This window comes from Barbus barbus, assembly GCF_936440315.1.
Source record: "Barbus barbus genome assembly, chromosome: 2".
NCBI classification, from domain to species: Eukaryota; Metazoa; Chordata; class Actinopteri; order Cypriniformes; family Cyprinidae; genus Barbus; species Barbus barbus.
Window position 1 is genome coordinate 30,940,634 of NC_136730.1, and position 25,585 is coordinate 30,966,218.

Genomic DNA, 25,585 nt, shown 5'->3' on the forward strand with positions numbered 1-25,585 from the left:
GTCTGTAGCATCTAAAAATCTAAAAGGCTTTACATAGATTTCACAGTAGCATGCAAGGAATTTAAAATTGCTTTAAAAAGACACATATAGAGTCTAACACCTTGCAGTTATTCATGACTTCATTGTGTTCTTACTAATAATACATTATGTGCTTGTGTAAAAATGTGTTGCATTTATTGCAGTGTTCACGCAAATACCTATATTGTGCAGTATTGAAGGACCACTTACACAGAAGTCAGTGTCAGACCAAGCTATTTTCAGTTGGTCAATGTGGTATATTTGAAAAGGAGCAAGGTCTGCTTAGAGAACTTTTGTCCCTCACAACTCTTGATCACATGGATTCCTATTTCAAAAAAGACTGGATTTCACCCATGAAATTTGACCAGATTTATATCATTGTTTTTGCAGTTTTAAGTGATTGACTTCCATGGTAAATCTTTGAATAATAATAATAATAATAATAAAAAAAGGGAATAAAGCATACCAAGCATACGTTTCTTTTTTTAAAAAGTCACTAGACTACTAAATATTTTTGGGAATTTCAAATGAAATTTGTCCTTTATTATTGACAAGTGTTTACAAAAACAAGTAGTGCATTTCAAAGTAATGAAAAAGAAATTCAAAATTTAGCCACTAGGAAAATAAGCACCTGAAGCCTACACAAATACTTCACTCCAAAGTGTGCTTGTGTGAGCACACATACTTAAGTGCCAAGTGAAAAGTCCATTCAAGTTCAGTCATGAAGCTCCGTGCTTTGCCACATTATGGAGTCTTTGACTGAGCTTCATGTTTGGAGATTGAGGAGTGTGTGTGCGCACACGTGTGTCAGTAGTCCAATGGGGCCATAAGAAGTTGTAGCTCTTTGAAAGTGCTGCCATGACGACCAACCTGCTCTGCCCGTTTCTTCACTACATTACTGAGGCTCTTCAGCTGCTTATAGCACGCTTTGCATTTCTGATGCCTGAAAAACACAGTACAACAGTCCCATAAAAACCTATTCAAGTCCCATGAAAAAATTAAAACCTGCTTAATCTGCATCTATGGTCTCATTAAGAAGCTAAATTTAACATTAACAATTTAATTAAAATGTACTCTGCCCATGGCCAACAACGCAACTAAAATTGGATTAAACTCAGGGTCACCAGTAGATCAGCCAGCACACAATAAAACTGATACATGGTTCAAGTTCTCGTTTAAAAAGGAACAATCCACTAATTTTAAAATAGGCTCATTTTCCAACTCAAGAGTCTCTGTGTTAGTTTACATTCCTTGAATACAGCACACAACAGTAGCTGTTTATTTACAGGGGGCACTACACTATTTTTGAAAAAAATAACTCCAAAAAACACCAACTCCCCTAGAGTTAAACATGAGTTTTACAGTTTTTTGAATCCATTCAGCCGATCTCCGGGTCTGGCGGTAGCACTTTTAGAGTAGCTTAGCATAGATCATTGAATCGGATTAGACCGTTAGCATTTCACTCAAATGACCAAAGACAGGGTTCCCACTCTTTTTCAGAGTTCATATTCCAGGACTTTTCCAGGACATTTCAAATTTCATTACGACGGGAATAAAAGACATGGATCACATATTCATGGCCTAAAGTAATACATTCTTCCCTCCAGAAGTCTTTAAAAAACATACACATTATGGCTATGACTTAACTATAAAATCAGAACTGCACTGAACACACACACTGAGCTGCCTGAGCACATTGCCTCTTCATTTGTATTTGACACTTGAAAAGCTGACTGACACTTTCTACATCTACAGTGGTTGCTTGTAGGTCTTTGTTAGTTTGTCCGCAAATGTCCTGTCCTTTGTTTTCAGAAGCCCCTTCCCTGAGAAAATTTGTAATTTTTATCTCTTTTTTCATTTGTGCAGCAACTTTTATATGGCCTTGCCCTCGTTCATGACTCTTTAGTGCTGACAGACCCATGTTACCGACATCAAAGGATTTCCTGCAAAACTTGCAATATGCCCTTTGCACATCTCCTGATACTTCCAAGTAGGGATAACTGCAGGCTTGAGCAATGGGCGTGGCGAAAGGTTAGGGCGTGCCAAAAGGTAGGGGCGTGGAGAAAGGTCTTAATGATTGGTCGACAAAGCTGTCTGTCAGGGTGTGGGGGTAGGGTTAGGGGTAGATTTTGTTGTACTGATTCACCTTTCGGAACGCCTCCTTTCAGCACGCCCATTGCTCCAGGCTGCAGCTACCCCCGTCTCGATACTTCTCCTAGCCATTCCCTGAACTGGGGATCTTCTTTCCATTCCTTCTTAAACTTGCACTGTCTCCCTGACATTTGTGTTGCTTATTTCTGTAACTCAAGATCAGAAATGTTACAGATGCAATGAATAGCCATTACATGCTCTAGTATCTTTATTTTTATTACCATCTCTTTTTACATCCCTCCTTGTTCTTAATTTGTCTTAATTTACTGTATATGTTATTGACAGTATTCAGTCATTAGGGGTTAAATGGATCGTAGTTGATCAGTAATCCATATTTATCATGAATTTAATGTTTTAAAATAAAATACAATTTTGAATAGTAAGAGAAAAGAACACTTTAAAAATTACACTAAAATCACCAGTAGGTGGCAGCAAATCACGGTCTTAATGAATGGTTCATTGAATCGCTTTCTCAAATGATTCATTGGGCAACGAAACACTAAGTAAGCGGTTTTCATTCACATAAGAAATAAATAAACGATGTGAAAGAGGAAGGAGTTTGTTCTTCGCGCGCTGTCTGAAATGCCTCTCTGTGTGTGTGTCCAAAGAAAACATTGAGCAAGTAATGTTACCGAATTATTTCACCACTTCTCACGATGGAATCGTTTGAAATTGCTTGAGCGTGTAAACGAGCAAGACAAAACATGTACAACTGATAAACTTTTACTCTGTGATGGTTAAATTTTATAACTAATCCGCAAACTGGTGCGGACTGTTTCCGTATGGATCACGGAACTACGATCCATTTAACCCCCATTAACAAGATTAGCTACGTACTTACCAGACAACATTTGCTGAAAACGTTCGAGCACTTAATTTCTAACAAGCACCTGCCACGCCAACACAAGACAGCGTCACTACGTCACAGCTAGATTACTCACGTGTCAAAACTCTGCGTCCCTGAACAGAGCGCTTTCTGTTACTAACGTTAATTGTTTTAGACCATTTGTAAACTGTTCTGCAATGACCAAGGACATTAAAATAATAATAATAATTTTCCAGGACAACAAGATTTTTTTCCAGGACAATTTATGTTTTCTCTCATTTTCCATGTGTTTTCCAGGACTGGAAAATTGGTCATTCATTTTCCAGGATTTCCAGGTTTTCCAGGACGCGTGGGAACCCTGAAAGAGTTTTGATAGTTTTCCTATTTAAAATTTGACTCTTCTGTAGTTACATCATGTACAAAGACTGACGGAAAATGAAGAGTAGCGATTTTCTAGGCCGATATGGCTAGGAACTATACTCTCATTCTGGTGTAATAATCAAGTAACTTTGCTGCCGTGCTAAGGGTGCAGCAGGCGCAATGATATTACGCAGCGTCTGAAAATAGTCCCCAGCTAGGTAACTAGTTATGATATATTCAGGAGCCGTGTAATATCATTGCAGAAAAATGGAGACTCTTTGGTCATTTGAGCAAGATGCTAACGGTCTAATCAGATTCAATGATCTATGCTAAGCTACTCTAAAAGTGCTACCGCCAGACCTGGAGATCGGCTGAATGGATTCAAAAAACGGTAAAACTCATGTTTAACTCTAGGGGAGTTGGAAAAATGATCCTTTTTTCAAAAATAGTGTAGTGCCCCTTTAAATAAACAGCCACTGTTGTGTGCTGTATTCAAGGAATGTAAACTAACACAGAGACTAAGGCCATTTATTTAAAAAAAATAAAACACCACACAGCATGGGCATTTGTTAGGTACTAACCTCTCCTCTCGAGTAATGTCCACTCCTACTGATGGAGGAGCAGTCAACGTGTCCGAGATTAATGGCCAAAACCGCTTCAGAATCAGTTTTAAAGACATACAACCAGTCTGTACATAACTGTTGAAGGACAAGGAGAATGTGTTACTTGATCACTGTATTTGCACAGGACTCTGATAAATGGCTCTCACAAAACCTTGCACTGTTCATTTATTTCCATAAACGTACTGTCAATATGTATATAAATACAAATTATAGATATAAAAATCTATGGTCCTAAAGGTGTTAAAACACATCACACTCCATCAAAATACCCTTCAGAGTAGGGCTGGGCAATATGGCCCACAAAAAAAAAAAAAAAAAAAAACACAAGACACGATAATTTTTAATATCAGTCGATGATGAGAATTATCACATTTCAAATCTTTTTTTCTTTCAAGTTTAAAGGCAGATTTTTGCTCCAAAGTGAAAGTTGTAGAAACCAGACTGTTAATTGTGTAAATGACAAACACTTTAATTTAACACTCCCAGTCATTTTTCCTTATATATATATCTTTTTCTCTCTTAGCTTAGATCGTTCAAGTCATGAAACAGGTTTGTGTCGCCCGACTTTGATGACGTGCATCTTCAACAGGCTGCACTATTAATTACATTGTCTACTAGATATGCACATTTGACAGTAGCTTGAGTTGACCGCAATAGTAGCTTGAGTCTAAAAACAATCGTCTAAATACATTGTGTAAATGCACAAACGCTATAGCTTAATCCGAAAATACTGATTATATTCCATTACTCCTTTAATACATGTCTATCAATAATGTGATACAATTCTATAAGAATATCCCATGTTTCTGCCACAAATACATGGTGCAGTAAGTAAATCCATGGTAAATGGCGATTTGTAGATTGAAAAGCTTTCTGACTGCATCATCGTTGCACAGCGTTTCTCCTGTTTGTCAGAGCAGTTTCATCTGGATTTAAACTAGTTTAAATCAGCGAGTCATTCGTGTTCTTCGCGGAATTCAAGAGCTTTACACCGGATCTCACAGCGTTGTTTAGTGGTCATCTGACCGACACTTTAAAATTAAACGCATATGTAAGCTAGTAAACTTGCTCTGTCGAGCTTTGAGCCAAGTGGATAAATGGTCAGTGTGGTGTGGTTGAAATGAGTGGTGCCATTTAATTCTGCTTTCGGCGCATAAACATTATCTGTATTATGTAATATTATATACAACTGTTGATATTGTTTTATGGAGGAAGATTATATCACGATAATTAACGTTATCGTTTTAGTCACCCAGCCCTACTTTAGAGACTTTAATTAAAATAGACAGGTCATAACCATTAATAAGTCACCTTTCATATTTGCTCTGCAGTAATTCCTCAATCTGTGGCAAGATGGACGTGCAGAGGTCCAATTTCCACAGTGATCTGAAAAAGAATAACTTTTTATTATAACTTCTGCTAAAAATGATGGTGGGACAGGAGAAGTGAGCGATAAAGTGTATGGATGGCTTACGGTTTGAGGTTGATTATGTTAAGGATGTCCACCACAATAGAAAGATCATTCATAGATACCGCTGAATCCAGGGAAGTCTGGGCAACATGAAGGGAAATGCAAACACTGCTTTTAGTGTACTGCTGCTTTCAATAATAGCTCATTACAGCATTTACTAGATTACATTAGAAATACATTTTCGATGTGTAGCAGTAAAATTTATCCATCAGCCAGTAACAGAGCTCTCATTACGATCTGTCTGTCCCACAGTTTATCAAAGCTCATCAGCTTGAGTGCTGTAGCACTTACCTTGACATCACCACTGGCCCAGACGGAGCGTACCGTGTCCAGGTTTTTATATCGACTGGTCAGCATAACGCACATGGTGTCATGGCCTTTTCGGATCTGTGCTAGTGCCTCATCATCTCCCATCACGCCGGCTTTGGCGTTTCGTGCATGCTGTTAAAATGGACACATTACTCCGAAATCACACAGCATTTTATATACTGGTACAAAATCAGTCAGTACAGTGCCCTTTTAAAAAGGTACCAATGTCCATTTTAAGTATTATGATCCCTTAATGTACGAACATGGACTCTTTAGGGATACAGTTGGGCAAAAATGTATTTAGTCAGCCATCAATTGTGCAAGTTCTCCCACTTAAGATGAGAGGCCTGTAATTTTCATCATAGGTACACTTCAACTATGAGAGACAGAATGGGGGGAAAGAATCCAGGAAATCACATTGTACCAGACGTGTCCCCCTGCTTAAGCCAGTACATGTCCTGGCCCATCTGAAGTTTGCTAGAGAGCATTTGGATGATCCAGAAGAGGATTGGGAGAATGTCATATGGTCAGATGAAACCAAAATAGAACTTTTTGGTAAAAACTCAACTTGTGTTTGGAGGAGAAAGAATGCTGAGTTGCATCCAAAGACCACCATACCTACTGTGAAGCATGGGGGAGGAAACATCATGCTTTGGGGCTGTTTTTCTGCAAAGGGACCAGGATGACTGATCCGTGTAAAGGAAAGAATGAATGGGGCCATGTATCGTGAGATTTTGAGTGAAAACCTCCTTCCATCAGCAAGGGCATTGAAGATGAAACATGGCTGGGTTTTTCAGCATGACAATGATCCCAAACACACCGCCCGGGCAACGAAGGAGTGGCTTCGTAAGAAGCATTTCAAAGTCCTGGAGTTGCCTAGCCAGTCTCCAGATCTCAACCCCATAGAAAATCTTTGGAGGGAGTTGAAAGTCCGTGTTGCCCAGCAACAGCCCCAAAACATCACTGCTCTAGAGGAGGTCTGCATGGAGGAATGGCCCAAAATACCAGTAACAGTGTGTGAAAACCTTGTGAAGACTTACAGAAAACATTTGACCTCTGTCATTGCCAACAAAGGGTATATAACAAAGTATTGAGATGAACTTTTGTTATTGACCAAATACTTATTTTCCACCATAATTTGCAAATAAATTCTTTAAATATCAGAATGTGATATCCTGGATTCTTTCCCCCCATTCTGTCTCGCATAGTTGAAGTGTACCTATGATGATAAATTACAGGCCTCTCTCATCTTTTTAAGTGGGAGAACTTGCACAATTGGTGGCTGACTAAATACTTTTTTGCCCAACTGTATATAAAGGTGCTTTTGCACTGCATAGTTCTAGGAAGGTTCTAGGTGGTTCCTAGAGAACCAATTTCTTCCTCAGGCCGTTTTCCTGATTACATTCGCACCTGTAGCAGGAACTCTGAAGCGGCAGTCAACGACGTCTTTATTCGCAGCATTTACGAACATCAACAACCATGAATGGAGAATGCAGTGACCAGAGTTGTTTGTTGCTTTTGTGATAAAGGAGAATTTTCACGCAAATTTACGCGATTGAAAGAGCATGAAAAACTGACTAAATCTCCTATGACAAATTGCAGAATATATCGATGCTGAGAAAACAGTATGCAGTTATTGCCGTTTTCCATGTTTGTGGAGTAAATATTTACACTGCTTTTTAAAAATGCCGGGTAAGTCGGGACCAATAGCCTCGCATTAGTGCACCAACATACAGCACAAGTGTGCTCACGGCGACCCGAGTTCGAATCCCGGCTTGTGGTCCTTTGCCAATCCCACTCCCCTCGCTCTTCACCCAATGCTTTCCTGTCTACTCCACACTGTCCTTTCCAAATAAAGGCATAAAAAAATTAAAACAAATCTTTAAAAAGAAAATTAAAGCCGGGTAGGTGGTGTTTCACATGCGTTTGCCCAATCAGCGTACACTTACCTCACTGGTAGTTCCTATAGAACGGTTTTAGACCCTACTCTGAAGTAGGAGTTACTTTAATTTAGTTCCTCCAAATAGAGTTGCTAGAACTACATTCCTAGTTCCTGTGGTGAGAACATGCCAAAAAGCGGGAACTACTGCCAACAGTTCTAGGAACTATGAAAAGGTTCCTCTGGTGCAAAAGCACCCTGGACTGGTGACAGCTGACTCTGGCTATAATAACGAACACACACCGTATACCCTAGCGCACTTTGTTCTTTAGTTTTTTTTCATGAGACAAATTGGGAGTGATGAAGTATTTTGCTATCTTTATCAACAAAGCCACACATGGATCCATTTAGGGTTATGAACATTACCACAGAAACAGAAAATTATCAAAAGGATGGGAACAGCTCCAGTAGCTCCAATAATCTCTAATAATTACAGCAATTCAGACACGACATGAATGCAGCATAATACAAAAAGAATCATCTTAAGGGAACAATAGTGCTAGACAGTAACATTAAACATCCAATGAACTCACAGAAAGGAACTCCCCTGCACTGAGGCCAATTGGCTCATTACGTGACGAGAGGATGATTCCTGTAGAAGGTTTAGGTTTGGTGGTCGTAACAACAGGACGAGAGGGAGAGGTCACTGATGTGGTAACCACAGCTACTGGACGGGGAGCAGCAGCGATCACAGTTGGTTCAACTCTTTGTACTGGAGTAGAGGAGATAATGGGACCTTTCAACTGTCCTGCCTGAAAATACATAATCATCATAAATAACCTACACTTATGACTATCAAGAGACATTTAAGAAATTGAAAACCTACCCTGTCAATTACTGGAGTTACAATCTTAACTGCCGGGCCAGGTTTCTCTAGTACACTCTCTGAGAAAGAGTGGTCTAGGGGAGCTGGGAAGGGTTCAGTTCTTTTAGGTGGTGTACGTGCTGCAAGGAAAATCAGAACAGGAATGACCAAGAAACAAAAGAGAATTAGATTATATACCATGGCACATGTAAAGCAGCATGTGTGAAAATTGCCTAACCTATTGTATTTTGTGCATCTAAAAACTCACAGATGACACTGCGCGGCTGAAAGATCTCTTTATAATATTCTGGGTTGGTGATTTCTGCACTGCTCTCTTTGTCTTCTTTCTCATCCTCACTGCTAGGACTTCTCCTCTCTCCTTCTGGACTCCGGCGATCAGCCTCTGAACTCTGCTTCATCCTACACAAGCACAGAAGATCAGAATTCTTAAACGCTTTTAAAAAATATCAGACAACCCTACTCACAAGCTTTCTTTTTTTGGATTGTTAATGTGAAGATATAGATACTATTCAAGGAATACAAGATGGCGCCGCTGAGTTCAGACGCCGTCCAGGTCCCTCCGCTAAGATTGTGTTTTTATTTACTTTACTTACTTTTACCTTCTCTTTTTACACATTTCACGTCGGCACTGATCACCTATAACAAAGAAACACATTGGAAAACCGCTACACTAACCTGTTCCAGGACACTTTAGCCACGAACCCAGAGTGGCCACTGGAGATTCTTCGGAACGCAGAGATAAACAATAACCCCCCGAGGCAAAGGATCAAGAAACGCTGCGGGAAACGTGCTGGAATTCGAGATAGACTCCGGAAAAGGGCTCACAGTCCTCCTCTTCCAAGCATTCTGCTCGCAAATGTCCAATCCTTGGAGAATAAGATGGACGATCTTAGAGCCAGGATTAGTTTCCAACGGGACATTAGGGACTGTAACATCCTTTGTTTGTCAGAAACGTGGCTTTAGTCCTCGGTCCCGGACACTGCGGTTATGCCAAGTGATAACTTCTCTGTTTTTCGGACGGACAGAACAGCAGAGGCCGGTAAATCCAGGGGTGGAGGTGTGCGTTTCATGATCAACAAGAAATGGTGTGACCCCAGGAATATCTCCATTCTGTCGCGTTCCTGCTCGCCTCATCTGGAACATCTTTCCATTATTTGCCGCCCACTTTATCTGCCCCGGGAGTTTTCATCGATCATTGTTACTGCTGTGTACATTCCACCACAGGCAGACACTGGCTTGGCTTTGTTTAAGCTTCACGATGTGCTCAGCGGCTACATTAACAAACATCCTGACGCTGCCTTTATCATCACGGGGGACTTTAACAAAGCCAACCTCAAGCAGGTCATGCCGAACCTCCATCAACATGTATCCTGTCCAACTGGAGGACCAAATACACTGGATCATTGCTACACTCCGTTCAAGAATGCCTACAAAGCCCGCTCACTACCGGCTTTTGGCAAATCGGACCATGCCGCCATTTTCCTCACACCGGAATACAAACAAAGGCTCGTTCAGGATCCTCCGGTGCAGAGAGTAGTGATGCGCTGGTCCTCCCACTCAGAGGCTATGCTGCAGGCGGCTCTTGATGACGTCGACTGGGACATGTTCCGGGAGAGTTCTTCTGACGTCAGCGAGTTCACGGATGTAGCATTAAGCTTTGTAAACACGCTAACCGAGCAAGCTACAGAAACAATAACTTTAAGGACATTCTCCAATCAGAAACCGTGGGTGGACAGAACAATCCGTGCTGCGGTTAACACACGCACTGCCGCTTACAATGAGGCTCTTCTGACCGGGAATATGAGCGAGTACAAAGCATCGTGCTATGCTCTCCGACGCGCAGTAAGAGCCGCTAAACACAGATACAGGGAGAGAATTGAGTCTCATTTCCAGCTCAATGACTCTCGACGGATGTGGCAGGTACTGAGGACCATCTGTGCCTTCGGAAACAATTTCGATTGCAACGGCGGTGGCGCGACTCTGTCGTCCAGCGCGTCAGGAAGCAGCAGGCAGATCAGAGCAATTCCAGCGTTATGGACGTGACATTTGCAGTAAAAACTTGTTAACATTTACATTCTCAGAGAATTTATATTTCAATATACTGAAACATCGGTTTATATTTTTCTAAACCCCTAACCATAGAGTTTAAGCGTCTATGCACGCGTTTTATATTTTAAATCAGGCAAATATGCATGCGTTACGGACGTGACAAAAAAGGACTTGAGTTTTTGGGAGTCTAAATACTTTGTAGAAATTCTGCGAATTCAAGTGCACAAGCCAAAAGAAATAAAACCAGCCGAAAGGAACACAAATTATTTATTTTATTTTTGCATTTATGAGGAAAAACCATTGTTACGGACGTGACAGATCTGAAATTGTCACTTGTCTGACTCTGGAAAATCAGATAAAATGCTTTAAAAACTTTAACCGAGATCTATTTCTGGGTCTCGGTTGGGTATTTAAACCATCAAACATTTCCCTCCGAGACATCTGTATGGTGAGATTGCGCAATTAATAACATTTAAACTGAAATCACCTAGCTTGTGTTCGCGCGAGTGAGCTGTTAAAATGTAACCAGTGCGGATGTGTTCAAAACTGAATTTGGACATGATTATTTGCTAATGTGGTGTTTACTTTAGACCCCGAATAATATAGAATTTGCTAATATACATAATCAGCTATAATAAATGTTTGCCAAGTCCCGGAGGTCGCCGCGGTTAACACTCAGAACAAGCTTCAGTGAATTGAAATATGTGTACTGTGTAGGCCTGTGTCTGTGCAACCCATTCTCGTCAAACTGTGTGAAGAATGGTATGCAAAATACAGTCGTGTCACAATGATGGCAATATTATGTTTGATGGTAATGTTTATTCCCAGTTTGCGTTGCTAAATGCCCAATCGTGATTCAAAATAGCTGCATTATGTTTGTTAAAATAATTGCAGTGTAAGCCAATGCTTTAGAGCAATCTACATGTTATTTATCGTCTCTAAAGACTACTTAATTAGTAGTTATGTTTTACTAAGTTTAATGGCTGGCATTTGGATGTTAAGAAGATTAAGATGCAGCAAAACGATCTGTGTGAATCAGATGTCCAAAAAAAGGTGAGCATAAAAGTATTTATTTATTGTTTAATGTGAACATCTTTAAGAAATACTTGAAAGATAAATAAACATGAACTTTTTTTACATAGGTCAACATTTGTAACTCACTAGCGTTGAGGATTTTGTAGCAACAAGAGCTCTGTAAAACAGATGTCCAAAAAAGGTGAGCATACAGTATATCGATCACTGTTATGAGCATGAATTGTGAATAAGAAACTTACAAAAAAAAAAAATAAGTTAATTCACTGTAGACAAAAAGAAAAAATAATTGTAGTCAGTCTTTACTTTTTACATGCTATTAAATATTGTAAAGATGAAATTATCAAATGTAAAAGCTAATGTCAATCAAGGCAAAACAAACATACAAATGTGATTAATTGGATGACTTCTATTTTTTTTTCTCTTTCAATACTGCAAAGACTGCCTCTGCAAAGTGATACCTCCCTCTGTTGTCTACTTTTGGGTTGAAAGTCTCAATCACTTGGTCAGGTGTCACCCAAGCTTTATCTTCCATCACAGGTAAGATGTACAGTAATCCAGCACTGTCATTCCTTCTTAAGAAACTTATTTCCAGTGCCTCCTGCTCTCGGTTATTAACAAGTCCCACAAACTGCCTGAATGACTTGTTTGCCTTGAATTGGACCAAGACACAGTCTCCGGTTTTGATGTTCTTTGCAGCTGTTGACTGATGCTCAGAGGACTGGTGTACGGGGCTTTCAGCAGATGTGACTTCCGAGAACAGAAATGTATGGACACCTGACTGTTCTGCCTCGGAGTAGACTTTGTGCCGCACTTCTCCCCAGGAGACTGGCTCCATGTGATGTACTGATTGAGTGCCTGGAACAGCTGAGGTAATGGCCCATCTCTCATTTAGCTTATGATGCTGTATAAAATCTGTGATTTCCTTGGATGTAATGAGTTTGATGTTGATGTTTGGGCAACTCTTTCTTGCAGAAGCTACAAACGAAGCAGCATCTGTCACAAGGACTGCCTGTCTGCAGAGGACATCAGTGTTAACTGCACGCTTCACTGTTGCTCCCACGCCATCCACTGCACCTTTGCCATGGCTTGTGGCAAAGAAGTGCCACTGTACTTTTAAAGCTGGAAACAGCTCCTTGAATGTAGTTGACATGAAACACCAGATGAACTTGTTCTTAAACTGAGAAGCAGCTCCATCACTAAATATGTTAATCTCTTTCATTGCAGGATGTTTCATTTTAATATCCTCCACAATCTTGGAGAGGAAGGTTGCCACAGACCTCTTGTCGTGTTCCATACTGTCACTCACTATAGCATATGACTCAGGATCTCCATCAGACCACAGGACTGAGGGAAACACTGTGACCTGCTTCTGATGCCAGTGTGCTGACTGGATTTGGTCTTGGTAGGCAGCGGAGTCATTTTCGGCAAAATGTACTTGCAGCACTACAGTTTCCTGGTCTGTTTTTGCCTGCAGTTTTTTGGCCTGGAAAAATCCACTTTGCTGTTTTTTAACAAAACAGTGATGCACAGATTTTGTAGCCGCTGTCTTCAGAAAATTAAGTACATCACCTAGTGTGCCACTCCTTTGGACCTTATTTGGCAGCCCTTCTGTGGTTTCCCATGCGTACCAGGTTACCTTAATTTGTTTATCTTCTTCTGGGATGTTACAGAGGGTACACATTTCCAAGAGCTTGCCATTCCTGCATTCAGCACACTGTCCTAACATGCAGAGGGGACTATCTGTATCGCAGGCCACAGGTTCAACAAAATCCTGTGTGCTCTGGAATGCCTGCCTTGGGATGACATGTTGCAGACAGTCCAGGGCTAACTTAATATTTGTAATATCGGCAAAGACACACATTTCTTGGAGTGTCTGAAGACCGGAGCACATGAGATGGTCGAAGCTCAGCAAATTGAGATTTTCCAATTATAGACTCCGGATGTTCATTTTTGAAGTAGCGGTATGCCTCTAGAATAGACATTGTTAAATGCCGTTTCTGGATTTTCTTTTTCATTCCTCCCTCTCTGACTGTTACCACATGCCTCATTCCTGGTGCTTGCCTTGAGATGTCATCTCTCCCATAGAATTCTCTGACATGATCATATGTAGTAGTGGTGGCGGTCACATGCTTCATTTTGTTTTTCTCTGGAAGAAGGCACAGTGATGTTGCAATCTTTTTTATAATTGTAAATTTTTTTCGAGGGCTGCTAGGTAAAGCTCCGAGTGCTCGTTTTAGTCCCTTGCCTTTTAAACTGTGAATTCTGTGGTGACTCCTGGAGTAAAGCAGGAATCTGTGACCTCTTCAGCAAACGCCTTTTCCTCTGTCTTTCTCTAGCAAGCTCCCTGACTCTCTCTGCCTCTTGTTTTGATTGTGTTTCTTTCTTTCTTTTTCTTTCTGCTTTTTTTCTTTTCTTCTCCTTTTCCTTGAAATTTTCATTATTCCTCTTCCTTTCTCTGAATTCCCTTTGTCTTTCAGTATTAGTTTTTGCCATTGTGCTATAGGATGAGAGTTATATAGTAAAATTACATTTTGTTGTTGTTTCTTTGTTGGTTATTGCATATAGTTTTATTGGTTGTTGTATTATATTAATTACTTTTATTAACATTGATAGTATAATAATAAAAAAAATAAATTAAAAAAAAAGTTAAAACTGAACTGATTCTTTCATTATGCACAGGCCAGTGTTCAAGATATTTTATTTATTATTGTAATTTATACACTTTTCTCTAAATTAAAATGTACATGTAAATATCAAATTACTTACCATTTACTTCAAATAAAGTAGATTTATCCAGAAATAGAAGATCTGCATTAACCTCAGAAATAACTCCTCTTGGTCAACAGAGGGCGCGCGCGCGGGAAAGAAAATGAGGGAAAACGCGCCATCATGAGAGGCGTGTCCTTTAGTTTAAGGTACAGTAGGACATAGGCGATCAGCTGAGTAAACATTTGCGCACGTCTATTCGTCCCTCTCTATTAAAAACTGTAATAATTATATTTATAATAATTTAATTATGGCGATATGTAAATCTCAATGTTCTCTTTATTAAATTTTTTTTTTTTTTATGTTACTAGAATTAATTGGTTTCTGAAATGTTCTGATATAGCCTACAGTAACCGAGATCAATTTAATGTGAGCCAGTGATTTTAATATCAACAGCATGGTGAACAAATATGAGCTGGCATGATTTAATATGAAGCGTCCGTGACGGTCACGTCCGTAACGCATAATTAAGGTTGTTTAGAGCAAGTAAGTGATATGAACTGTCCATCATAATTAGCATGGACATTTTGGCTTTGTATATGAAGATTGACATTATTTGTATTAATATTTATTATACAGTATAAACTTTATATTTAAATCGTTACGGTCGAGACAGCACAGCGTGACGTCATGACTCCCTAAATATAATCGCTTATAAATGTACAAGGCAGTGCTGTCGTAAAGTGAGAGTATTTCTCATGCATCCCCCCATCTTTCAGCAAAATGCTTACCGTTAACAGTATAAAAAAAGGGAGTATTTGATACCTCTTTTGAAAGCATGAAATATGGTTGACTGAAAATTTACCTTTTCTATTTGTGAAAACCACATATGTGGTGAATAAACAAAGCAATGTTCTTAATTTCCATGACAGCACATCAATACTATAAAATATAGACCTTAAAGGACAACTTTGAAAGGGTTTTGTTATTTTGGTAGAAAAAAAATCTCATGGCAAGGTTGACATTTCCATGGAATTGCTCAGCAGCGATAATCCTGTAATCACTGTGTCTGAGGATGAGGTTCGGAGGGCGCTAAAGAAAGTTAACGTCAGGAAAGCAGCCGGACCTGATGGGCCGTGTTCTGAGGTCCTGCGCCGATCAGCTCGCTGGTTTGTTCACTTCTATCTTTAATGCCTCCGTGGTTCCCACCTCATTCAAAAAATCCATCATTATCCCTGTGCCAAAGAACAATAAACCCTCTTGCCTGAATGACTATCGCCCAGTTGCCCTCACATCTATAGTCATGAAGGTTTTTGAGAGACTTGTAAAGAGCCGCATCTGCTCCTCCATCCCTGATACTTTGGACCCTCTTCAGTTTGCCTACCGCCCAAATAGATCCACTGACGATGCCATCTCTCACGTCCTCCACTCTTCCCTCACACACTCTTCCCTGGACAGCAACAATGGGAATTATGTAAGGCTGCTATTCATTGACTATAGCTCAGCTTTCAACACTATAGTCCCCATCAAACTGGCTTCTAAACTCACAGACCTCGGCCTAAACTCCTCACTCTGTGACTGGATTCAAGACTTCCTCACCGGCAGACCTCAAGTGGTGAAAGTTGGCCAGTTCACCTCAAACTCCATCACTCTGAACGTAGGAGCCCCACAGGGCTGTGTCCTGAGTCCCCTGCTCTACTCTCTCTACACGCATGACTGCGTGTCCTCTCACAGCTCCACATCCATTGTCAAATTCGCTGATGATACTGTGGTTCTGGGCCTCATCTCCAACAACGATGAGACCGCATACTTGGACGAGGTAGACAGACTCACATCATGGTGCCAGGACAACTGTTTCTCTCTGAATGTGAGAGAAACTAAAGAGCTGATCGTGGACTTTAGGAAGAGACAGCAGCAGCCCTACACTCCTCTAATGATCAGTGGGACCCCTGTGGAGAGGGTGAGTAGCTTCAAGTACCTCGGTGTAAACATCTCTGAGAACCTGACTTGGACTACACACATCCAAACACAGGTTAAGAAAGCCAGGCAAAGACTGTACCATCTGCGACAGCTGAGGAAATTCAGGGTCTCACCAGCAATCCTGAAAACTTTCTATTCAGGGACCATAGAAAATGTATTGACTCAGTGCATCTCAGTGTGGTATGGAAACAGCTCCAATCAGGACTGCAAAGCACTACAGAGAGTTGTGCGCTTAGCTGAGCGCATCTCAGGGTCTGCTCTCCCCTCTCTGTAGGACATCTACCTCAAATGCTGCAAAAACAGAGCTGTTAAAATCTTCAAGGACCCAAATCACCCTGCTAACCGACTATTCACTTTGCTTCTATCTGGTAAGCGCTTCCGTAGCCTGATGGCAAAAACTGAGAGACTTAGGAGGAGCTTCTTCCCCCAGGCCATCAGGCTCCTAAACTCTAACATAACTTGACTCCATGTAAATATCAATAAGCTATTCATAATTTTTCTAACTCATATTGCTGCTATTTACATACCCTGTACAACTTTTTTTTTTTTTTTGCACATTCCTCTTTATTACTATTTAAGTCAACATACTGACCTGCACATTTAGATTTATATTATATTTTTATCTTTTATGTTATTTTATTCTTTAATTTTTTTCTACTTTTCCTTAATATTTGTATTCTATATAATTGCACTGTCCTTGGAACGGACCTGACCTACATTTCACTGCTGGTTATACCCTGTATAATTGTGTATGTGACAAATAAAAATCTTGAAAGTTTCAGTTCAGTTCATGTTTAAACTACAGCGAGTATAAAAACACCATGCTGACTTTCTTTGAGAAGTAACATTCCAAGGTCTACATGAGTGGATGTAACATACATCAGACAAAGAAAAAAAAGAGAAATCTCACTCCTGTCCAGTGCAGGATGTAGTGGGTCGCTCGTAATTCCGCCTTAATGTTGTTCCCATTGCAGATGTGGGTGCTGGGATCGGCTTGTCCTCAATCAGCCCTTGGATCACAGATCCTGACTTCTTCACTCGATTGAGATCAACAATGTACCAGCTCACATTATTTTGACTGTAGGACACCGCAATCTATTCAAGAGACAGATATAAACTGTTAAAATGCCTTTTAAAGCTTTCCTCCAAAAGAGTTTCTCAAAGCGTTTCTGGTCAGATGGCCCCTGTACACGTCTTCAGAGATCAGAGTGGAAATGGTCACGACGGACCTCTCCCACCAAACAGGTTAATTTAATCATCCCAGAAAGCAAGAGGAACAAGTTCACAAAATAGTACAGCTCCCACTCATGTCTGCATGTAAAATGAAAAAGAAAGATTATGTATAAAAGTACAAACCATTTGGTTGTTGCTGATGGCCAGGTCAGATACTTTGCCCCAGCCTACAAGCACTACGTCAAAACAACGGTCAGGCTCCCAGCCAACCACTCGTAGTGTGTTCTCAGAGCCGCTGTACAAGCAGCTACCATCAGGATTAAACAATATACTCCTGCAAAAAGGCAGAGAATTCAGCTAGGGCGTCAAACAGAAAAACAAACATATCCACTGGAAAACAGATAACCACCTCACAACTCCCGTCTCGCCCTCTGACGAGCCAATCATGTTGAATTTCTCCAGGTCCCACAGCTTAACAGTCCTGCAGCAAATATACAAAACCCATAAAGAGGGTGCCAGAGATAACAAACATGGGCAAAAGCAGCACAGAACACATTTAATTTAAGCCGCATTATTTATAGAAGGACAAACACAACCTCACACACAGACACACAAAAACACTTAGTACCGATCTGCACTCCCAGAGGCGAGCAGGTACTCATTGGGGTGGAATTGCACAACACTGACTGCTGATGTGTGTGATGTGAATTCAGTGATCATCTTGCCTGCTATCAGATCCCACAGCTAGATGGGGAACAGAATATGCATACACATAAAAAAAAATAAATAAAAAAAAAAGCCCTCTTCATTCATCCAGGCAAGATCACTTCCAAAAGCAAGATGGACAGCACAGTTCTCACCTTTACTGTGCTGTCATCACTGGCTGAAGCAAGCCATTTCCCATCAGGACTGAAGGCAAGACAGCGCACAGCCTGAGTGTGACCCTGCCAAGAGACATTCATATTAACCACATAAGGTCATCATCACATTCATTAAGAGTTTGTGCATATGTAACAGATAAGAGAAACTTTCTAAACTAAAGTGCTTTAAACACAAAACCTCTTCATAAGTGCCATTAATGCATTTTAAACAAAATATTCAAGACTTTTAAAGCTAAAGTGCATAAACAAAAGGCTAAATCTTGCAACAAGCACAAAACAGACAATTGTGCAAAACAGTAGAGCAAGATAGATGGAGAGCGCCTCACTAATCCACAGATTAATCATGTGTTCAGACACAACTGAGCGTTAAGGGTGATTAGCCTGGCTTCTGATTGTACACACACACACACCATCAGCCTTGTACTTGCCTTATATCTGAATACACATCCTTTCCTTCTCACATCCCACAACTAAACAAGAAAGATGATAAGACATGAAAGTTAATCTTTCAAAAAAATACACACAACGATATATCAACTTATATCAGTAAATGAGAGAGAATAAAATTTTCTATACAACACTCAAGGCAAATGCATTTAACACACCTTAATATTGCTATCCACAGAGCCAGACGCCAGGTATTCTCCCATGGGGTGGAAGTCCAGACTGCAGATACTGGCTTTGTGCCCCATCAAAGTGCGCAGAACTTCATATATTAAAAAAAAAAAAAAAAAAACACCACCACACAAAGAAATTAACTTAGCAATAGGTAAACATACTCTGAACAATTTGCTTAAAGTGTTTCTGGTCAGATGGCCCCTGTGTGTCTTCAAGGATCAGAGTGGAAGGATCACTACGGGACCTCTTCCACCAAACAGGTTAATTTAATCATCCCAGAAAGTGAAAGGAATGCCATTTCACTACATCTTTGTGAAATAGCATTGTTTTCATTTTGTTTTTCTACATCATCTCTACAGCAAATGTTGACCTGGTGCCCCATCAGTGCACAGAACATCAATTAATTTAAAAAATAAAATAGGCAGACACATTTTTAACAATGACCCAATCAACCTTAATTGACAAATCAATCTCAAAGCCGGTCAAGAAATGTCTGCCTCATTTCCCTAAAGAAAAACTAAATTTTTTCCATAAATGAAATGAAGTCTATATTTAGGACCATTACAATATTTTACAGACCCACTTTGAATTTTGAAGTGCGTTTCTTAATTTGACATACACAGCGGACTCCCAATATAAAGTGGGACCCTAATTTCCTTATTTTGGACATCAACATAAGCTCCACATTTTCTTTATTGGTTTCAAGAGAATCCCCCGGTTTCTTATTGATTGTTAACGAAAGTGCAAAAGCCACTTACTTTTAGCAGCCTCCAAATCCCAAAGCCGGAGAGAGCCAGACTGAGAACCGGCCACCACACGCTCTTCAGAACTGTTGAACTGGATACACTCCACTGGGCTGGTGTGGCCCGTCAGACTCTACAGAACACAGACAAACACTGCATCAAAGAGCTGTGAGACACTTAATTCTCTCCTATGAACAAATAACAGAGGATTTTACCATAATGCAGTTTGGTTTGCTGACAGCCCAGATATTGACTCTGCAGTCCTCGCCACCAGTGGCCAGCAAACGACCAGACGATTTCCCCAAAACCAGTGAAGAGACATTGCTGGAGTGAGCCACAATCTCCTCTGAACAACACACATGAATAAGCCAGTGACATTTACCAGAACTTCAAATGGAGGTCCTGACCATTTAAAACATCCTGCTGTGTACTCACGCAGTTTCCATGATGTTATAGTAGTGCTGGTGAGAGCCATCGTGATGATTGTGTGATTGAGTCAACTCACTCTGCTCATTTCACCAACACCTATGTCAGGGATGGGATGGTATTGCTTTATCTTCTCTGTCCATCTGTTAAAATTATATAATTTATTCAAAAGACAGACAAAGGACTGAGTAAATATGCTGTGCATAACGATCACTCTAAACTTCAGGACACACCACTATGCTAAAAGGTGTCCCTTTTCAATCACATCCCATTCTGCTAATTGTTAATGCATGAATGCATCTTAAATTATAGTTGTATTATGTCCAGTTGCCTGTAGAGAATCTATAAGAAAAAAAATTGATGCATACAACTTTATTTTACTGGATTTTAAAACATGTCAGATTTGGTCAAATATGGGTCCAATTTGTTATAGATGCAAGATTTTGTTTAATTACAAATCCATTTTTTTTTTCTCTCGAAAACATCTCAAAACATTTAATGAATGGCTGTTATTCTTAGTTTCAAAATTTCTTCTGAATATCAACAGATATGCATCTTAGTCGAAAAGTCTTTGAGGTTAACTAATATAATATTGTGTATCTGGAAAATAGTGATTTGGGACAATGTATTATTTTGAACATCAACGTTTTTGTGCCTATGTTAATGAATAACTTGTAGACACTAATGTTTTTTTTCTTTGCTGAGTAAATCGTTTTTATTTTTGGAGTGAAATAATAAAAATCATAGTGTTGCTATTATGACTTTATTTTAATTATTTTATTATGCCATTTAATTATAACATTGGCAACTACACATTAGTTTATTCTCATGCCAGGTTACTTACCCCAATAGTAAATTCACATTGTTCTTTAGAGTTAATAACACCGATTAAAGCAGTCATTTGATGCAAAATCATGTTTATCGCGACATAGCGGACAAATGCAAGGCGTTTATAGACAAAGAGCAGCCAGGTATCGCCATTTCAAACTATGCTCTTTCACGCTGAAACTTAACCTTATTAGTCTAACAAAACATTTACGAACACAAACATATTCTACCACTTACACAAAGTCCGAAACTGTTGCAAGATTCAATAAATCATCGACGCATATCCAGTTGAAGTCACTTTGCCACGCGAGACTGTATCAGAGCAGTTGCAATTTATGTGAAAATTAGCAATTTGAAAGCGAGCAATCTACTTTCGATCATTATCTATTTAACTCTGTTAAAAGCCTTACTAACAAGTCATTCTAATAAACGTCGTAAGTTAACTGGTTAGAGACTCAACCCTGTTTTGTTGGATAACTTTCCGCTAAGTTAGCTTCACAACGTGGCTAACGAACTAATCTGAACTGTAAACAAATAACTTATCCTGCATTTACCTGATTGCCTTATCTGTTCTGTGATGCTGTTAAAGTCCAGAAACCGTTGGCGTATATTTATGAGATAAAAGTTGACGACAACACACTCGACCGACAAGCATCGACCCACTTTACTCACTTAAATTTTGCTGTTGTCATGTTGTTTCTGATTGGTTGCTAACTAACGTTAGCGGTAGCTTAGCAACAGTTCCCCTTACCTTCCTTGTGCTGGTGACGGTCAGTCTGGGTTAAATAGGGGCTCTCATGGCTGCAGTCTGCCGATAGATACACAGATCAGATCAGCTCTAATAAGAAAAAAGATTAGTTTAGGACGAGAAAAGATCCGAGTGCGCATGCGCAGTAGAACTATGGCCACTAGCCACATTACAGTGGTTCTCGATTCTGGTACCGCAGCAGGCTTCATTTACCACTTGATTTAATAAGTCATTTAGAAGAGAATCCAATCTGAAGGTCAGCCAAGGAAAACATTCAAATTGTGCAGCACAAGGGGCTATCACAACGGAAAACAACTTCTTGCCAAATTCTGTGGGCCTCTCAATAGTAATCATCTAATATATTTTAGGTCTTTAAATACACTACTAAAAAGCTCATGAATTGAATCAGGTGTGTTTGACATCCAAAGCATGTACTATTGGGACAGCCCCCAGGAACACTGCCCAAAAAACCATTCCGCTGTCCTTCGCTCATCCAGGACTGGGTCCGAATGAACCAGGAACTGAGAAATTATTCTATCAATTTAGAAGAAAATTTGCATCAACTCATTTTATAAGAGTTTATTTATAATCAGTGAGTCTCCATAAATTTCAGCTGAAACAACTTATTTTAATCAGGTTGTCAAGACAGAGTTTATATCTCCCTTTGCTCATTTCTTTAGTCCATTGAAACGTTAAATTGATTTTGGGCTGGTCAATACTGAGGTCATGCTTATTAAAAGTTATTCTTGATACTAACCCATCCAACTTTCATAAAGCAGTATAGTTTCATTTGAACAGGTAAAAATATGTAACCAGACAGTCCTTTATTGCCACTCAAGGTCAATTATTTTTTATCTTTATCTACTTTGGCGTTGCATCAAGGCAGCACCTATAGCTTCAACAGAATACCACATCACACAGACGATTAACTTTGATACAGAATCGGCACATGATTTCCCCCGTACTGAACAATCACAGCAATATTTTCTGAAAGGCCAAGTGCTTTGAAACGTCATGTGGTTGGTGAAGCTCGTACAGCCTCAGGTCTAAATTGCTGAGGTCAATGGATCATCTAGCTGCACCTGTTAAAAAGTACTCATTAGCAACTGAAACTAACGATATGAAAGCTCACTATAGTAAGCAAAGGCATTCTGTGTGAGTTTCACTCACTTTATGATTGAAAAAAATATGTGGAGCCCCACTCAGAGGCACACCTGAGCTAGAGATTTTAAGATGGACATAAAGTGAGAGAAAGGAACCAAAGGGCTGAAAAGGACGGAGCAGCAGATAACAAGTGAGAGAAAGTCAAAGACACTTTACAATGCCCATCTATTGTCTGGACTAACCTGTCATTTCAAATATCTCAGAATAATTTAGATTGCATGATTTGTAATTGTATAATACATGTAAAAAAATGAAACACAAACAAGTCTAGAATCTCTTCATCTGTCGTCGTTCCTGTCGCCTCTGTTTCTTGTCATTCTTCTCGTTCTCTTCAGGGGCTCCCTGAGATTCAGCAGAAAACCAGGGGCCCAGGAAGTTCACCCACAATAAATGCAAAGCCCTTGCAGGTGCCTGATGTGAAGAGAAAGCAAACAATACGAATTCAGTAAAAATGGAATTGTGAAACCTCAAAGTAATTACACTCAGTGCAATTATGCAGTCTCACCAAGAGCCAGAAGTACCAGAAGTAAGATGACAGAGTGCTGAGGACCTGAACAATAGCAGTAAGAAGAATCACATCCTTCAGGTGTCTGCATGTGAATATAAAAAAATTAGTCATGGTCATGAGGAGTATTAATCATTGTCTGGAAATATACACCATATAAAAATTAAAGATTAAACAGCCAACTCACTCCGCCATTCCCTGTTCCATGTTAAGGTCGATCCCTCCATCCAGCAAGCTACCATCTTCGGCAAATGCAGGTTTGGCCATTGCTGACATAGATCTGTAACTGCCAATGTAGACCGCCACTGCGAACAGAAGAAAGAACTGGTACAAGGGAGACAAAGAGAGAAGTGAATAACATTTTCCAAAAGATTGGAAACTACCAAAAGTTTATCATCTCACTGTTGACCAAAAAAAACGTATACAGTGGTCTACATAAAACTTCTACCAAAGCTCTAGAGGTGGAGAGATGGGCATTATTGTCTTTTAAGCGTTTTTCAAACTGGGGTCTGCAAAGAAGTGCTAGAGGGGCCATAGAGAAGTTAAGAGATAATAATAATAAAATACAAAAAACAAGATGCAAATAAACATTTAAATAAGTAATACACCTAACATTACCATATTATAGTGAGTAGAAAAAATGTATAATGTAACAATATAAATTTTTTTTTCACAGTATAAATTGGGTCTTTATACATACAAAATACAGCTGCCTCATACATTTTAGAATGGGGGCCCCTCACATACGTATAATTATGGGGGTCCATGGCATCTAAAAGATGTTAAACCTCTGGTCTATTTACCACGAGCAGATATGCATGCAACATCTGCAAGATTTGCTCACACACGCCAAAGAATGCAAAAGCACTAAATATACATATGCTGAATGATGCTCTTATTCACATCACACTCTGACTCACCCATGTCCAAAATGTAGATGAGTTGTAAAAGAGCAAGAGATTGACTGCTACACAAATAGCCTGAAAAGAACACAACAAATAAATCAATTAAAAACATGAAACACATTTATAAAGGCAGACTGAAGCTCAGATGCATGCCTTACGTTTGCTCCCAGGATGATTCTGCAGTAGAACTTGAGAGTATCCTGGTTTTCGTCATGAATTTGTTTTTTGCCTTTAGTTCCAACTTTTCCTTTCGGCTAAAGAGACACATATTACTTAACAGGACAGCACTGACACGCAGAAAATCTCGCTAGTTAGAGTATACAGCGATCACATGAATACATTTAAAGACACAGTTATTAATAATGTTTCTGGTTTAATAGCTAGTCAGGACTGTCTCATACCGCCATCTCGCCTGAGTTCTCCTTCTCGACTATTTCACCCGATAACGCCTTTCTCTTCAGGCATCTAAAAAACTAACGGATCTGATTATCTTATAAAGAATAATCTTCAAAACTAATAACACATCAGCATTCGCGAGCACGTTTCCGGCGCTTGGAAAATGCGTCACAGTCAGATCCTTAAAAAAACCTGGACTTCACGCCACCTCGTGATAACTTAAGACAAACTTAACGATTTCCATTTTGAATAAATATGTCTGTACAGTATTCAACGTTTAGACTCGAGAACAATGTTCTTAAATGTATTTTTAGTTTTCCTCCAAAACTGCCTTACAGATACCAAAGGTATAGGGTACAACAGGAAGCCCCCTCGGGTTGAAGAAAAAAAAAGACTTTGTTTCTCCTTATCACTATATATTATATAAGTGTTAGAGGTCATTAGTCAGATTGTTTTTGAGGTAACGTAAATTTTTAAAAGTTTAACACATTTTAAAAACTAGAACGAAAATTCTTGAAATGACCAAAGACTAAATAACACAACAGACTTGATATGATATGATTAAATCAATATTTTTTTCAAGTCACTGCCCAGTAAGTAAAAGGGTTTTAGGTTTAAACAAAGTCCCCATGCTGAAGGACATACTATTACCATCTCCCCATGATAAGCCAAAGACCAAGAGCAAAGTCTAAAAACAATTTGTTGTGAACAATGTGCAAAGTTTGACTTTACATTGGCTCACAACTGAATAGCGTGAAAATACTCTGAAAAATGTTGTCAGTTCATTTTATTTTCAGGATACCTGATGCTGAAATCTGAACATTGGCTTAATCTCAGTTTGCCTGAGGTTGTGCCTCGCTGGAATAGGTACAGGCAATGTTGAGTCACGGTGGATAAAATTGAAA

At 39.6% G+C, this 25,585-nt stretch overlaps 2 protein-coding genes across 10 annotated transcripts; both read right to left on the reverse strand.

Moving 5' to 3' along the window:
• Window positions 1–373: 373 nt before the first annotated feature.
• On the reverse strand, window positions 374–21,902 carry LOC306887114 (katanin p80 WD40 repeat-containing subunit B1-like). Of its 8 annotated transcripts, none has more exons than XM_079444640.1 (19): window positions 21,714–21,902; window positions 20,144–20,277; window positions 19,924–20,054; window positions 19,724–19,841; window positions 18,953–19,053; window positions 18,776–18,817; window positions 18,327–18,410; window positions 18,095–18,210; window positions 17,876–17,947; window positions 17,650–17,800; window positions 17,204–17,388; window positions 8,741–8,922; window positions 8,524–8,642; window positions 8,231–8,449; window positions 5,741–5,890; window positions 5,453–5,529; window positions 5,290–5,364; window positions 3,937–4,053; window positions 374–961 (listed from the first exon to the last, which is right to left on the reverse strand). In XM_079444640.1, exons 2-19 carry the CDS (start codon window positions 20,181–20,183, stop codon window positions 826–828), a joined length of 2,115 nt encoding a protein of 704 aa, XP_079300766.1. In that variant the 5' UTR covers window positions 20,184–20,277; window positions 21,714–21,902; the 3' UTR covers window positions 374–825. The 8 variants fall into 8 exon arrangements, with proteins under 8 accessions (XP_079300766.1, XP_079300769.1, XP_079300772.1 ...); XM_079444643.1 differs by having other exon boundaries at window positions 8,771–8,922; window positions 21,714–21,898; XM_079444646.1 differs by having other exon boundaries at window positions 8,771–8,922; window positions 20,144–20,233; window positions 21,714–21,879.
• A 372-nt stretch (window positions 21,903–22,274) lies between these two features.
• On the reverse strand, window positions 22,275–25,008 carry LOC306887168 (transmembrane protein 208-like). 2 transcript variants are annotated; one of them, XM_079444720.1, is made up of 6 exons: window positions 24,686–25,008; window positions 24,443–24,538; window positions 24,300–24,359; window positions 23,567–23,703; window positions 23,380–23,464; window positions 22,275–23,285 (listed from the first exon to the last, which is right to left on the reverse strand). In XM_079444720.1, the coding sequence occupies exons 1-6, from the start codon at window positions 24,689–24,691 to the stop codon at window positions 23,142–23,144; spliced, it is 528 nt and encodes a 175-aa protein (XP_079300846.1). In that variant the 5' UTR covers window positions 24,692–25,008; the 3' UTR covers window positions 22,275–23,141. The 2 variants fall into 2 exon arrangements, with proteins under 2 accessions (XP_079300846.1, XP_079300847.1); XM_079444721.1 differs by having other exon boundaries at window positions 22,282–23,285; window positions 23,567–23,684; window positions 24,686–24,862.
• Between the last annotated feature and the right edge of the window lie 577 nt (window positions 25,009–25,585).

Excerpts from the sequence above, each read along its gene's own strand:
- LOC306887114 (XM_079444640.1), bottom strand. The coding sequence starts at position 20,183 with ATGGCTCTCACCAGCACTACTATAACATCATGGAAACTGC. Across the intron at positions 5,530-5,740 it reads GGGCCAGTGGTGATGTCAAG|ACTTCCCTGGATTCAGCGGT; the intron begins GTAAGTGCTACA and ends CATGTTGCCCAG. Across the intron at positions 962-3,936 it reads GACATTACTCGAGAGGAGAG|GCATCAGAAATGCAAAGCGT; the intron begins GTTAGTACCTAA and ends TGTGTTTTTCAG.
- LOC306887168 (XM_079444720.1), bottom strand. Across the intron at positions 23,704-24,299 it reads CATCTACATTTTGGACATGG|TTCTTTCTTCTGTTCGCAGT; the intron begins GTGAGTCAGAGT and ends CCCTTGTACCAG. Across the intron at positions 23,465-23,566 it reads ATGGAACAGGGAATGGCGGA|ACACCTGAAGGATGTGATTC; the intron begins GTGAGTTGGCTG and ends ATTCACATGCAG.